Consider the following 16,611-nt stretch of genomic DNA (forward strand, 5'->3'; position numbering starts at 1 on the left):
CCTGAGAAATAATACTCCTAATAGTGCTTCACTGAAGTGTCTTATAAACACAAATTGCTGAAGATAATCAGCAGGTCATAATGCATCTATAGAGAAGTAATTATTGTCTTGAGTAAATACTCTTTCCTAAAAACTGCAAGAATATCTATTTCTATTTGACGATGAATATTTCCACAGCATTTGGCTTTTGCTTTATGTCTTTAGTCCCTCAAGTGAGGCTTGACCCACAAGCTACTGCCACCAATGAGAGCTGCCATTGAACAACCATAAGAGTAAGTGAATTATCACAAGTAAATAATTGTCGCTGCATTCTTGTTACTTTATTGAGATTACATATACAGCAATACAATAAATGTACATGCAGAATTATTTATCTATAATTCTTTAAATTCATGAAATATGAAATACGTAAGTGCCCAAATCGCAATGTGCTCTAATATATCTTGGCAACATTCAATCATAAAAGTAGCAATTTACTTTATGCTTGTCATGTTTGATAACTGATGAGATATTCAGAAGAATGGCTTTAAACATTCCTACTGGAAGGAATTCCCTATAGTGACTGAAGGTAAGAATTCAAATTAGTAATGTATTTGATACCACATATTGAATTTGTGTTATATTTCAGACTAAAAATAAGGCAGAGGAGTAGTAAACAAGAACTAGAATTAAGTCATTAAATGATATTGGGTCCAAACCAGATAGAAGCTTGTCCTTCAGAAATAGTATGAAGACAGTTAGTTTCAGTCACAGTTTAGGAAGCTCAGTTCCAGCTCATTCACTTTTTCGTGTTTTTTTTTTAAAAACTTAGATGGGATTATAAACAAATCAATATTAAGGTTAATGGCTTGGTTAATGGCTTTGGTTAGTAATAAGGTTTACAATATTTTGTTTAAAAATGCTTAGATTTATAGTGATCATTCTTGACTGTGGAATATTAAATTTTATAATGTAATAATTTCCTAAACTATTTTGGGAAGATTGGTCAATGTACAGTATTCTAAAGTGCCATTATTTTAAGTAAGAGGAGTATTTAGTTATTCTATACTCTAAACATGGATAACATTAAAATGTCTCTTTTTCCCTGAAATTGAAGCAACTGAGTTTAAAAATGAAAATTCTGTGATTTATAGTTTTGATATACTGAGCCTGGAGGAACAAAGTTTAACTTCAGCGTGATTTTTTTGCATTCAAATCCACCAACCTATTTGACATTCAAAAACAATGCAAGACCACCCCGTCTGATAGTGCACATCTCTCACCTGTAATCGTGTCATTACTAAGTACAAGAGCAACACCTTGTGGGAATACAAGGCTGTTGCAACTTTGAACATCAAATAAGAATTTTAAATTTCAATTGAAATTTCAGTTGGATAATTGTACCCTGTAGCTTTAACATACCATCTGCAATTTGTATACTCAAGTTACAAAATTCCAACCTGCTTAAAATTATTAACCATTAAACCATAATCCCTTTCCGGCTTCAACTGGTCAAAGATGGACACACGAAACAGATTTTTAGGTGGAAGCAATTGTCTCTATTAATTCTTAAAAGGAGCTGCATGGATAGGAATTTAAATTGAGAGAATGCAACAGCTGATGATAGGTTTCCTTTGAGGAAGGTGAAGGATGAATTTGGTGGTGCTTGGAGTATCTGTACAAAAATAAAATAATTTGTGGACAGTGGCTGAAGTGAGCTGCTTGATGGGCTGAATGCTCTTGCCTTTGCCATTTTTCCATATATAGTAAAGCTGCTAATTGTACTGATGGGTATGCATGCATCACCATTAGACTATCTCTGTCCATGTGGAATGGCAATATAGCTCAGACTGAAGTGATCACAAACTCTGAAGCAGGATTTTATTTTTGAATGTGAGTTATGTCGCTGAGAAAGGCTTTTTCAGTGGTGAAAGCTTGTAGCACCATTAGTGCATGATTATTCTTCGAACATATTTTTTAAACTATATGTTAAAATGTTCCCTTGTGGAAACAATTTTTATTTTCATTCAGACTTTTACAAGCTGTAAATATTGAATTTACATAATTTTTTTTTAAAAGGCACAGTTATTGATCCTAACCATTCGGCTAAACCAGGAAATAAGCAAAGTATATCTGCAGACAGCTATTTTCTGGTTAGGACCATTCTTGGGTAACATTAATGCAATCTATCAACTTTGGCTTCAATTCTGCTACTGTAAAGTATCCATTGTTTACCATGACCTGCACTGGTTCCACTATTCACTGGAAGACGATAGGTTGCAGCATTTAAGAGGGATATCAATCTACGTAAAAGTTCTCAATGTCTCCCAAGTCATTTATCTTCTCCGAAACTGGTATTTTAAGAGCTAAGACAAAAAGGGCAACTGTATTTGGGTATCAAATTGCTCTGAGAAATGGGGTAGAAGGCATCTTTTCTCTCCCCCCCCCCCCCCCTTGATTGAGGGTCCATTACTAAATCCAAGTATAACCAACACTGAAAACTTAAGTGGTAGAGCAGGGTTGGGAGTTGTCTGGAACTTGAGGAAAACCTGGTTGATTTTTTTTTTAAACTGAAAGATTTCTCCTGCCCATTGCCAGTTATACTGGTACACTGGTGGCTGCCCAGCAGTTAACCTTAAGATACCTGTTGCCGAAGTTTTAGAACACAAAATAGACTTTTCGGTGGAAGTAATTTTAAAGACACAATCTAGCATGCAAAATTCTAAACACCACTCCAGTAGTGTGGCACTTTTCAACTTCTACAGCTTGCTGGAACTCGAACCAAGGCATGATCTGATGAACCCTGGGGCTCTGTTGTAGGCACATTTTCAATATATTGACAATTTTGACAGTATCTGTAAATAGCCAAATCTCAATTTGAGGTTTATTTTCAAATGCCATGTTATTAGCCCATACTGCTGAAGGATTCCCATCTTAAAACATTAACTCTGTTTTTCTTTCCACAGATGCTGCCTGACCTGCTACTTGTTTCCAGCATTTTTGTTTATATCTGATTTCCAGCATCTGCAATGTTTTGATTTTATTTTAGTGTAAGTTGTTCTTATGTGCCAATTAGACATTAAAATCCTTGAACACTTCTATGTTAATTGGAATAGAAATTGGTCCTCACTACAGAAAACAGAAACCAAAGACAAAACCTGGAGGGTGGCAGTGCAGCGTTCTTTTACCGAATGAATAACTGCATTTACTAAATGCTGCCATATTCAGGAGGATTTCCCTTCCCTCAAGATATTCGAAACAACCTAAGCGAAGATTAGACCTCTTGCAAATGTTAAATAGAGGCCTAAACAGTCTTAAATCAGCCACAATACTATTTTTTTTAAAGTACCAATTAATTGAATCTCATCTGCAATGGAAGTCTTTTTGAGCAATGCTGTGGATAATCTCTTAAAAGACATTGAAATATAGTTTTTGGATTAAATTTCATGAACTAGAAATTGTTATTTTGTATTAATACTTTTTTTAAAAAATGTTTCATTGGGGAAAAAACTATTTTCCACCCCATCGCATCAATGTTGTTTTTGTCAAGAACTGAACAGTTTAAGTGCATAGGGATGCTGTCAAATCAGTTCCAGCTCAATCCTAATTTCAAACCTCTTCTGTAGTAGTTATCTAGTTTCCATACCATCCATCTTTCTGGAATGAGCCTGCTCATTATATTAAAGTTTTGTAACATGAACTCTCAATTGAAAATGCATCAAGGTCTCCCAAACTGTTTCACATAGGATGTTATAGTTTCCTTCCATTCACCAAGTAGCTTTATGATCATAGTTTATCAAGATGTACTTGAATAAGAAGATTGTTTGCAAACAATAAAAGGATGAACATAAACAGAATGAGCTGTGACTGACTTAATACTCTGATCATGGTCTTTGGAATTTCTTTGTGAACTAAAGCTAAAACAGGAACAAAGACATAGTCATTGAATATAAAATATTTAAAATTAACATAATACTTAAGTGGTATGAAATACTTCAGTAGAAACAAAACCATTTAAAAATAGTTGGTCATAAACCAAAGACAAACTGAACAATGGGTTTAATGCGACTGAATCATCCTATTCTTCCTTCAAATCGAACCTGCAAAATTAAATAGTTTTATTTTAATAATTTGCTGTACATGTTTTAAATTATCTTAGTTTTTACTCCTCTAGAAGCTGTTAGCCTCATTGGGATATAGTCACGTACAGTGACAACTCTGATGGCTCGCGGGATTAGTCATACTTCATATGAAACAATGAATGGTAACAACTTCATCAGTTAAGGACACAACTGAGCCCAGTAAGAAAATGGTCTGAACAGAGGAGCAACCAGTTTGACCCATTTTTCTTATTGACTTGCTCACTTACCACTGTGTTACCTCCTGAGTCAGGTCAGGTAGTGAGAGATCAATATGGAGCTGTAAGAGAACCAGTGATAGATCTAGTTAGAACCCAAGTTTAGTAAAACTCAAAATTCAGGAGATGGCACAAAGTAATAAACACATAAAAGTGGTAAGAAGGGTTTAGAATAAAAGGAATCATGTTAACTTTGAAACACTAGTTCTGCAATAAATTCCATGATTGGACTTTAAAAAATATTTTTTATTTGTTTAAATTGATAAGTTTTTTTTAAAGATAGTTTTTTTAATGGTTAAAATCTATTCATTCCCAAGATATAGGCATTCCTTGTAAAGCCAATTTTTAATAAGTGCTTTCTTAAACTGTAGTGGTCCTTGTGGTGAAGGTACTGTCACAAAGTTCTTGGGCAGAGAGTTCCAAGAGAGGGAAATTGGTCTCCTTGTGCCTGTTACCTTTTAAGTGCTACAGGTAACTGATTTTGGAGATGCTGTTGAAGGGTTTTACATATTGATTTTTTTTTAATGCAGTTGTGTCCATTTTACAAAACACTGAGTGTGACCTGTGCTTTTTTTAAAGTTTCTTTTAAATGTTCTACATAAGTGTACAGTACCTTTCCAATTTCTTTAGACATGAAGGAAACGCTGTTTTTTACTGTGAGCTCCAGCTTTCTCTTCTCTGCTTCCTCCAATGATATTTCAAACTCAAATCTGGAAAACAAAGTGCCACTAGAACAAACTCATGGAAATTTTAACAGCCCATTATTCCTATACCACTACTATATGTTGATTCTATCACATTTGCTAACTCTTCAATCTCTCACTCATACATATGGAGTTGATCCCATTTTTTAGGAATAGCAGTTAACTTTCTCAACTAGTTGGATCAATCTAACAAACTGTTAGATTGGCCTTTGAGTAGGTTAAAAGGTCGGTACAACATCGTGGACCGTAGGGCCTGTATTGTGCTGTACTGTTCTATATTCTCTTCCCTCTTCTTGAGGAAGTTCTCTAAAGTTGCTTAAAATACCAACTATCCTTGGAAATGTAAAGACCTTTTGCACACTAAATCTTTTAACGTTAAGTAGTATCTTTTTATGTGTGAATAATAGTTACATTTGGAATAGAAGGAACTAAATTATTAAAAATGCTGCAATATAATTTATCAAGCTTAGATAAATGCCTCAAGTTATTATTTTGCTTAAATCCCTTAGGTTCTCATGCATACATTCCTTACGTTTCGTTATATTCTGGATTAACTGTCTTCTTCTTCACACTTGTTTTTCTCTTTGTAACTTTATTTTTGTCAGGGAGTAGAATGAGAGAGACATATGGGTCTGGGACCTCCTTGGAATGGAGTCTTAGGTTCCTGCAACAAACAACCAATCAGTATTTTAAAATACTGTATTGTGAGATTGAAAATAGCCTCTGAAAAACACATACAATCCCTATGTAGCCTTTGAGATGAGGGGAAAGAGAGCAGAAGGACTGGAGAACAGAGGAGAAAGGAGAATGGAGAGGAAAGGAAAGGAGATGAGAAGGAATGGGAGAGGATTGTAAAAGGGAATAAGGGAAATAATTGAGTGGCTGGCAGGAAGCAAGAAAGGAGATGAAGGTGGTAGGTAGCAAACTGCAGAAAATGAGAGTGGTGGATGAGGAGCAAAGTTGTCATCCATACCATATTCAATTAAACACACTCTACTTAAATGTAATTTTTGACTGTCCTGCCAATATACACCTGTTTTCCAATATAATTCCCCCCCCCCCCCACCCCGCCCAAAGTCATCCAGCAAACAGGCACTCGGTATTTTGGGACTGACAATGATCTTGATTTTGTGCTGGCCTCTGTATTAACTGAGTAATATCTAATGATCCTTCTATCAATTACCTGTGGGAGCTGCTAGAATTCATCCTAATGAGGCAGCATAAATATTTCTCACAATCATGACAAGCTGAGATCATTGTTATCAAAAGAATTTTTTCCATAGTGGTCTAATGATCAACTTCCTTACCTGCAGGAATGGATTAGGAGCATCAGTCTCTCTTGTTCCACACTATATTGCAGAGTCAGCTTGATCTGTGGTGACTCTGAAACATCCATTTTGCTGGAGGAAGAGGACAATTCAATTATATGAAAAGACAGCAGCAATTGAATAGTGGAGTGAATACTCAATAACCACACAAGTTAACTGCCAGTTCAAGATTGTGTGACCAGACACATTTTAAAATGTATTCTGGTGCACTTAAATTTCTTCACTGACTTTCTAATGTAAAGTTAACTACAGTGGAAGGCTAGAACAGAGAGGCAGAGGCATGGAGCATGGGGCAGATTTCCCACTTTTCTGACATGGATAATATAAGCAAAAACTAGTATTTACAGTATTCCAGTGAATGTGAATATTTATCAATTGAAATCAGAGTGCAGCTGTATAAAAGCTATTAGAACAGCAGAACTGATGTTACACAGCAGGCTGCCACTTGACAAGTACAGTAACACTGCTAATCTAGTACAGTAGGTGGTCCAGACTAGCAGATTCTTTATACCGTTGTATTATATCAACACACTTTATTCATTTAAAAAAAAAGTACACTCAATTTTCATTGAGCCCAGCAAGTTTCAATGAGTGTGGGAACTGGAGTCCCAATGTGGTTAAAGGGAGAGCCAGAACCAGGGCCCTAGTGAACCAGATGCTGAACTACCAGCAGATTATGAATTTTATTATGTTCTGGAAAATAATCACAGTATTTATACAATGATCAGTTCCTCAAAGTAAGCACATACATGGATACTTGTTCAATATACATGAGCACAAAGCATTCTGGAACACAACTAAATATGCTGACAACATGGCTGATGTTGAGGGAGATGAGACAGGGCTGTTGACTAGATTCCAATCAACTTGAGAGATAGGTTGTAGCTCTAAACCACAACACACTGATGAGATTAAGGAATGGGGAAACAATAGATCAATGTATAAGATAGATATGAAATACCTTCTCCTTCAGATAGTCCCTTGGGATCCAAGGTTACTTGCTCCCACCTTTTGGGTTCTGAAGTGGTTAATGGGAGTAACAGACTATTCTACAAATGGGGCAGGTGGTAACTAATAGGATGGGTGGTTTATGAGGTGCTTCTACAGAGCCCCTGCGGTATGGATTCAATATCATCCATTTGGAGCTGTCATGAACCAGAGGTGCTCATGAGTTATTGAGCACATAATTTTATTTTCAAGGAGCCTTGTACAATAACTTTAAATCTTGTTCTCTGTTCCTGCTAATCTCTTCTCATGACAGAGCTCAGAATAAGGAGTCTGGTGTGAACAATACAGCAACTGAGAGGAACCTGGGTGATGCTGGGCCACTTATCCTGGCAGTAAATTTGGAAAATTTTGTGTAAACGTTATAAATTATCCCCCAATTCCTTGTGATGCACACTACAAGAGAAATGGGCCAGGTATTAGAACCACGGATATTTTAGAGTTAAGGTATTTGGCATCATTAAAACACTTGTCATAGGAGGTCCTAGCTAGATAGATGACAGGTGATTGACAACCCCTCATGTGTTATTGTATCTGAAAAGGTATAAATTGTATGTATTTGGCATTTTGGGAGGTGGTGCCACCCAATCTCCCCTCTCCCCCCCAACTCCATGCACAGTTGTACATTTATGACTCCAAACTACAAGTAGCTCTTCAACCACTACACAGGTAGGGCTAGAATACCATGTTTCATAGAAACATAGAAAACCTACAGCACAATACAGGCCCTTCGACCCACAAAGTTGTGCCGAACACGTCCCTACCTTAGAAATTTCCTAGTGTTACCCATAGCCCCCTATTTTTCTAAGCTCCATGTACCTATCTAAAAGCCTTTTAAAAGACCCTATCGTATCCGCCTCCACCACCATTGCCGGCAGCCCATTTCATCCACTCACCACTCTGAGTAAAAAACTTACCCCCGACATCTCCTCTGTACCTATTCTCCAGCACTTTAAACTCGTCCTCTTGTGGCAACCATTTCAGCCCTGGGAAAAAGCCTCTGACTATCCACACAATCAATGCCTCTCATCATCTTATACACCTCTATCAGGTCACCTCTCATCCTCCGTCGCTCCAAGGAGGAAAGTTAATGTTAACTTCTGAATATTGTCTGCATACGAAGTGTAGGAAGAGTTAAAAGTAATGTATACAATATTGATGCCCTGCTGGTGGTTATCATTAATACTTCTAACATGGAATGTATTAACTATTTAGAAATCTGTATTGAGATGTTCTGTTTATGATTGCCACTAATATTCGTTGTTTACTATAATCATCTGCTTATTGCAATTTAATTATTAAGAGCTATCAATATTCATTTGCCACTAAATATTTTTGTAAATTATAGATGCTTTGTTGTTCACCTATTTTAGGATAAACTGTATAATTTTTATTTCCTTGTAGTTTAACTTTCTTATGCGTTTATATAGCTATGTATGTACATATAATTGTCCAGTGTGTTTTCTGGTGATTGCAATTGTTTTTGTAACAACTTGGTTGCAGTTGTGGGTATTGCATTATTTGAATAGGGTCTATCTGTTTCCATCCTCTAACAGTAACAGTAAACCTTAAGAATCAAAACATTACGGTATAACTTAATTCTTGCTATTTGCCAAGTTGCTCAAAGCTAATTTTCAGAAAGCATAAGAAGAATGAATGAAAATAAAATGTTCCTCTCTACCGATTTGTTCTCTGACGGAGATCCTGTTCGGATGACACTGACTCGCTCTCAGGAATGTTGGCATTATGCTCTGAAGTAAAGGAGGCCACTGAATGGCTGCTGGGATCATTTACTAATGATGAAACTGGTTTCGGTTCACACTCATCACCAGTGGAAGCTGAGAATGACACATTCTCCACCTCATGACTAGTTGGTTCTTGCGCTCTGTTCTGAACTGAGAAAAGCTCCCTGGAATGCTCAGAAACTAGGATCTGTGGGATAATAAAAACATAAAGAATATCAAAACACACTTACAATAGACAGAGAACCCAACTTCTGATATAGGCCACCAGTCACAATATTGCAGGAGGTGCACAGTCATAGCTATATACAACTCACACTCATTTTGCATTCTTACCCCAAGGATAACTTTCAACAAAATTTGACTATTGGGTCCTGAATTTTCCAGCTGAAACCACTTGTCTAAGGTCAGATTCTTGCAAGCCAGCAGTTCAGATAGTGAAATGGTAAGAGTTCCCAGAGTGTGATTGTCATCTTTAACCTAGGGGAAAATTTTGAGACAAATTAATAAGGCACATATTTGGAATCAACAGAGGTGAATTCAGGTTATTTTGAATTGTGTAGTGTCTCTGCCTCGCTTAAATTAGGTGTGCTGAGCTGAATATGTTGGCATGCTGAAATGATGGAAATGCTGAACAGGTTATGCAACATCTGAAATGAGACAGACAGTTAATCTTTCAACCTTTATTCATAACTGGAAAAGCAAGAAAACAAACATTTTATGTTACAGAGTGGAGGGAATAAAAAGGATGTGTGATACAGGAATTGTGAATGCATCTTGACCTTGGCTTATCTATCTGGAGGAGTAAATGGAGAGGTAAATGAGGGCAGTCAGGAGAAAAGCAATGAAGAGCATAATATAACAGTTGATGGAAATCAGAAATAAAACAATGCTGAAACAGCTGATCAGGCCGCATTAGTGGAGAAAAAAGAACAGAGTTAATGTGGATAACAACATAACTGGCTAGTTCTGATACAAAGAGCAAAGGTTAATTATTTGAAATTGTTGAATTTGATATCGAGTCAGTCTGCATAAAGACACAGATGAAAGATTGGATCTTGTTTAAGGTTACATTTGGGCTTTGTCAGAATACAGTAGGATAGGGCCAAATGCAGAAAGGTCAGAGTGGGTGTAGGATAGAAAATTAAAGTACTAAGTGACTATTAGATGAGCAGTCTCGATCTCCAACCCAGCAATGATATTCCTCTTGCTGTTCCCCCTTACCCCTGTTAAAACTCTAATGACTTGCTTTCTCACTTACCCAGTTCTGATGAAAGGTTATTTATTAACCTGCTTTTTTTGGACTCTGCCTAACCTATTAAGTACTGCTGGCATGTTCTGTTTTTATTTCAGATTTCCAGCATCTTTTTGAGATTAGCATGTGGATGGACAGATCTGATGAGGTGTCTTTTCATGATAAAGTATCTGAATAAAAACATTTTATATTCTGGTGTTGTTACTGTTTACCTGAACCTCCAGGTGATCCACGTTTGGATCCTTAACAAGGAATGAAAATGTCTCCTCCCAAATAGGCAAGTCTGTGCTATTAATAACCTGTGACAGAGAGTAACATCAATTCACAAAGAGGCAGGTAAACTTAATAAGGTACTATTTTCAGCAACAAGGCTCTCATCTTAAAGCTCCAGGCTGAAGTGTTTTAAGTCAATGTATCACATAGTTTGGTTTGTTTAATTTTAAATAATTTCTTCCATAAGACATTCGAGCAGAATTAGACCATTTGGTATTCAATCTGCTATCTAATCATGATTTATTTTCCTTCTCAACCCAATTCTCCTGCTTTCTCCCTGCAATTTTTGATGGCTTTAATAATCAGGAACATATCAATATCCTCTTTCGATATACCCAACGACTTGGCCTCCACGGCTGCCTGTGGCAATGAGTGCCGCGGTAGCCTAGCCATTAGCACAATGCTATTACAGCTCGGCACGTTGGAGTTCAATACTGACATCATCTGTACATTGGTCACTGTAAATTGTCCTGTGATCAGGCGAGGGTTAAATCAGGGTTTGCTGGGCAGCATGGCTCTAAGGGCCGGAAGAGCCTAATCCGCACTGCATCTTAATAAATAAAAATAATTCCACAGATTCACCACCCTCTGTTCTAAAAGGATATCCTTTCATTCTGAGACTCTCCCACTATTGGAAACAGCCTCTTCATGTTCACTCTATCTGGGCCTTTCAATATTTTGTAGGTTTCAATGAGATCCTCCTTCAAACTCCAGTAAGAACAGGCCTAAAGTCAAAAATTCCTGAAAGGTTAACCCTTTTGTTCCCATTATCATTCTCGTAAACAACCTCTAGACCAGGCATGGGCAAACTACGGCCCGGGGGCCATATGCGGCCCGCAGAACGATGAAATTATATTAATAAACTTTGTTAACGTTTTTTCCCCGCAATTCTGGTGTTTTCCCAATAGATGACGCACTCTATATACATTGACCTTTGTTGAGGTGCAGCGTATTACTCCACATTTGCGCTTTACTCTGTGTTCGGCTCGACCTATTTGTGTGAACAGGCGTTCAGCGTCATGAACATCAACAAAGCCAGCCACAGATCCAAGTTAACTGACCAACACCTCAAATCCATCCTGAGAATCGCCACAACAAAACTAAATCCAGACTTTGATGCGCTGGCTAAAAAGGGAGACCAACAACACTGTTCCCACTGAAATTAAAAATAAGTTTCTTCGTTGTGTTAATAAGCCTTACATGTTACATGTCATTTCTGTTAAGTGATGGACATGAGTAGTGCACAGGTGCACGTACTTTCTCAAAATAAAAAATGCACTCCAGATCAAGTAACGCGCTCCGCATACTGGCGCGCTGTCACTGTTCTGTCCTTGTGCTGGTCGTTGTTGAGTTTTGGCACGGGATAATTGAATAAGAAGGAGCAGGACAAGTAGATCTGCATCTCCTACCGTTTTTGAAATAAAGACAGGAGGAGAGTGATGATGATAATATCTTGAAGGATAACAGAATTTTCAGTGCTTTAAAATAATAACTTACTATTAAAAAAGCTGTATTTTATTCATTTAATTTTCAGTGTTTTAAAAGTCATTTCAATAAATAGCTAAATACCATGGGACTTCAAAGACAGATATTTTGTTGTAATGCATTTGTTCATTTTCAATTGAAATTAAAGCACATGTTTTCTACATATCCCATGTTATTTTATTTTCTCTTATGAGGTGTATTACCAAAACACTCCGTCCATCTGCTCCTGGTCCGGCCCCCCTGTCAAATTTTAGAACCCTTTGTGGCCTACAAGTCAAAAAGTTTGCCCACCCCTGCTCTAGACCCTCATAAATGCCACCATATCCTTTTAGATATGGGGCCAAAAATTGCTCTCAATACTCCAAATATGCCTTATAAAGCTCAGCATTGCATCCTTATTTCTATATTCTAGTCTTGAAATGAATGTTAACATTGTATTTGCCTTCCTTACTAATGACTGAACCTGGAAGTTAACTTATAGGGAATCCTGCACTAGGACTTCCAAGCTTCTTTACATCTCCAATTTCTGAATTTGCTCCACATTTAGAAAATAGTCTAAGCCTTCTACTAAAGTGCATAACCATATACTTCCCTAGAATGTAATCTATCTGCCACTTCTTAGCCCATTCTCCTAATCTATTCAAGTCATATTGCTGACTCCGTTTCCCCAACACTCCCTGACCCTCCACCTACCTTTGTATCATCCACAAACTTGGCCACAAAGCCATCAATTCTGTCATTCAAATCATTAACATACAATGTGAAAAGTAGCGGGCCCAACCAGACAAGCTCCCCTTTATTCACACGCATTGATTCTACCTGGCAGCTAATCTTCTGTCCACGTTAGTATCTTTCCTATAATCTATTTTCTTGATTATAAGATTATAGTTCCTTCTGTAATCTATTTGAAAGAGGGAGGTTGAATTTTCAGATCATGAAGGTGGAATTCTTATTGCTAGGAAAAGAACAAAACATGTCATCAAACATTCTCAGGTCAACTAGATCTTAGGTTAGGGATAAAGCTCCCTCTACACTATCCCATCAAACATTTTTGACAAAGGTAACAAGTGGAAAACAGATCAATGCTGCCTGAACTTTATCCTATCAAATACCCACAGGAAGAGTATAGAATGAATTAGATACAGGATTGATCTCTGTGACTCAGTACAGCACACAAGATACAGAATGAGCTCTCTTATTCGGCACCATTAATGTACCTCAGCTATCACTCTCAATGTGTTATTCCCTCAACAGCCATTTCAAATGCTTACTGACCAAGCTACTAACTTTTGAAGAATGATTTTCTCGAGTCCAATGTATTTTGGAAGCTTCAAATTCAAATTCCTTTACCTGACTTTTATATGTGGTGTGGTCGACAGTAAGCTGAGCCATTGGACTGGGAGGCTTCTTTCCTTTCTTCATCTATGGAAATGAAAGATCGACAATGAGAATCACAGTAAGAGAACAAGAGATAACAACTTCAACTCAGTGGTTGTTTAATCAAGTATAGAATGGTTAAGTATTAAATATAGTACAGTAAGACACTTTGATAAGGCCTTATCCATATGATGGCAAGGATTAGCTTCAGCAACTATAACATGGGACAGAAATTGACATTTTATTGACAATCATGAAAACCAAGGCTTACTGGAAGTTCATGGGCTCTGTCTAAGTAGACGGACAGGATGGCAGCAGATGGTTCCACGTCATTATGTGTGAAAATGGTTTTGTTGGCCTGAAGCACCTGCAAACAGTTGAATTATGGGGAACACCATTATTGGAAAATATAAGCTCTTTGATTAAAAGGAGGGAAATAAGAAAGCTGCCTATTCCAACTTCTCATTTAAAAATTAAAATCCAAATATGCACAATCTAATTTCAGTCTAGCTGGTCACAATATCATTTGACCTGAAACAAAATATTTGCACAAAAATATCCAGTAACTTAACAATCCCACTTCATTCTGCAGTATTTTCTAAAATTATTCTTTTCCAATTTCTAATTCACATGGAGATGACTGAGATTACTGGCTATGCTGTGAACTGGAGTCCACTGACATAATCAGACTCAGGTTTTCCAGCTATGCACAATAACCATGATGTATGCATTTGGTTTCAAGCCAGAAAGTACTTCTGCTCACTTCAAAACTAAAAAATCATTCATCTTTCCCTCTAGCATCAAATTTTATAAACCAGACTCAGTCCACGACAGCTAAATTTCATCCAAGTTAATTTAGAACTCAACACAAATACTTGTGTACCCACCACCACACGCCCAATACATGATGCTCAAAGGGCATTATACCAGATGTGCAGTCTCTTGGGTATAGAGACAAAATCTTGTGAAATGCTGCATAGTAAATAGGGGACTGATACCTGGTCTAAGATGATTGAATCCATACTTGGTGGCAACCATTCCAATTTGAGATGAAGTTTTCCTGACTTGACATCATTAAGAATGAACCACTGCAGAAAAAGGAGTTGAACATAATGTTACATCACATAAATGTTATGATAATCATTTCATTCTCCAACTTTAATGACTAGAATATATGTATAATCTATTTATAAATATTGGCATGCACACAATGATCTTTGGGTGTAGAAAGGTTGCTGACTGAATGCTTTGAACAAGACACACTTTTGAGACGTAAGAAACTAGATGCTGGAATCTGGAGCAAAAAACAAACTGCTGAAGGATCTCAGCAGGTCAGGCAGCATTGTGGTGGGGGGGGGGGGGAGAGAGAGAGAATTGTTGACTTTGAGTCAAAATCCTGCATCAGGACCGAGAGTGGAGAGCGGGAGAGCTGGTAGAAAGAGAGGATGAGAAGGGCAGTGTGGAAATGGGAAAGGAAGTTAAAATAACAAGCAAACAGGAGCAAGTAATAGGCCAGGTTGGATTAGATGAACTCCCTCTGACCTCATCTTCTGCATTTGGTTCCTCTAATGAGCTACTTTCTTATGTGTAGAACTTGCTTCAAGATACCAAAATACAATAACCACAAAATCATAGTGATCTCAAAACAATTTCAATCAGCAGTCAAAAATGTTGCAGCTGGATATCAACAGGAAACAGAGAAAGCATCAAAGATAGTTGCTAAATTTGCTGGTTTTACAAAGATAGATAGGAAAGTAGGTTGTGAAGAGGACATAAGGAAGTTACAAAGGCACAAAGTTGCCTTTGAAAACCTGTGCCAACCATCTGGCTGGAGTGTTCAAGTATATCATCAGTCTCTCCCTGCTGTAGTTGGAGGTTCCACCTGCTTCAGAAAGTTATCAATCATACTTGTGCCCAAGAGGAGCATGGTGAGCTGCCTCAATGACTATTATCCCATAGCACTCACATGTACTGTGATGAATTGTGTTGAGAAGTTGGTCATGCCTAGAATTATCTCCTGCCTAAGCAAAGATCTGGACCCACTGCAATTTGCCTACTGCCACAAATAGGTCTACAATGGATGCAATCTCACTGGCTCTTCGCTCGGCCTTGGATCATCTGGACAACAGCAATACCTATATCAGGCTGCGGTTTATTGATTACAGTTCAGCATTCAACAAGATCATCCCCTTAGTACTAATCAACAAGCTTCAGAACCCGGGCCTCTGTATAGCTCTGTGCAACTGGATCCTTGATTTCCTCATCAGAAGACCACAATCAAATAGCTCCTTCTTGCCAACAATCAACACAGGTACACTCAAGAATATGTACTTAGTCCACTGCTCTACTCTCTCTACACTCATGACTATGTGGCTAAGCATGACTCAAACAAACACCATCTATAAATTTGCCGATGACACAACTGTTATTGGTAGGATCTCAGATAGTGATGAGAAGATGTATAGGAGTGAGACAGATTGGCTGTTAAGAGTGGTGTCGCAACAACAACCTTGCACTCAAGGTCAGTAAGACCATTGAACTGATTGTGGACTTCAGGAGAACACCCAGGAACTTGAAATTGCTCGCACTCTCCACTTCTGAACCCTCAATGAGGATTGGTTCATATTCCTTCATCCTACCCTTCCTGAAGTCCACAGTCAGCTCTTTCGCCTTACTGATGTCGAGTGCCAGGTTGTTGCTGTGCCACCATTCAAATAGTGGTACATCTCGCTCCTGTACACTCTCTCATTTTCATCTGAGATTCTGCCAACAATAGTTGCATCATGGGCAAATTTATAGATGGCATTTGAGCCATGCCTAGTCACACAGGAATGGAGCAATGAATGGGTGACGCACACATCCCTGAGGTGCACCAGTGTTGATCGTCAGCTTGGAGGAGATACAGTATTACTACCAATCCACACAGATTGTGCACAGATCAAAAACCCAGAATACAAAACACTAGAGAATTTGTAGAGATAGGATTTTTGAGCATCTAGAGAAGCATAGTCTGATTACAGATAGTCACGCATGGTTTTCTGAAGGGCAGGTGTTTTTCAAGGAAGTGACAAAACAAACTGATGAAGGTAGAGCAGTAGATGTGGTG

The 16,611-nt window shown here is 37.8% G+C and overlaps 1 protein-coding gene across 1 annotated transcript in view; it reads right to left on the minus strand.

Moving 5' to 3' along the window:
• Nucleotides 1-305: 305 nt before the first annotated feature.
• esyt1a (extended synaptotagmin-like protein 1a) overlaps nucleotides 306-16,611 on the minus strand; it is a 141,889-nt gene continuing 125,583 nt past the window's right edge. Inside the window, exons 21-31 of the mRNA XM_059955862.1 lie at nucleotides 14,504-14,593; nucleotides 13,777-13,872; nucleotides 13,479-13,550; nucleotides 10,583-10,669; nucleotides 9,452-9,595; nucleotides 9,055-9,305; nucleotides 6,348-6,440; nucleotides 5,573-5,704; nucleotides 4,950-5,046; nucleotides 4,349-4,398; nucleotides 306-4,079 (exon numbers count right to left, since the gene is read on the minus strand). Coding sequence (XP_059811845.1) covers nucleotides 4,058-4,079; nucleotides 4,349-4,398; nucleotides 4,950-5,046; nucleotides 5,573-5,704; nucleotides 6,348-6,440; nucleotides 9,055-9,305; nucleotides 9,452-9,595; nucleotides 10,583-10,669; nucleotides 13,479-13,550; nucleotides 13,777-13,872; nucleotides 14,504-14,593 — 1,134 coding nt within the window. The 3' untranslated portion in view covers nucleotides 306-4,057. The remainder of the gene's footprint in view (nucleotides 4,080-4,348; nucleotides 4,399-4,949; nucleotides 5,047-5,572; nucleotides 5,705-6,347; nucleotides 6,441-9,054; nucleotides 9,306-9,451; nucleotides 9,596-10,582; nucleotides 10,670-13,478; nucleotides 13,551-13,776; nucleotides 13,873-14,503; nucleotides 14,594-16,611) is intronic.

The sequence above is a fragment of the Hypanus sabinus genome, chromosome X1 (genome assembly GCF_030144855.1).
Source record: "Hypanus sabinus isolate sHypSab1 chromosome X1, sHypSab1.hap1, whole genome shotgun sequence".
Classification (NCBI taxonomy): domain Eukaryota; kingdom Metazoa; phylum Chordata; class Chondrichthyes; order Myliobatiformes; family Dasyatidae; genus Hypanus; species Hypanus sabinus.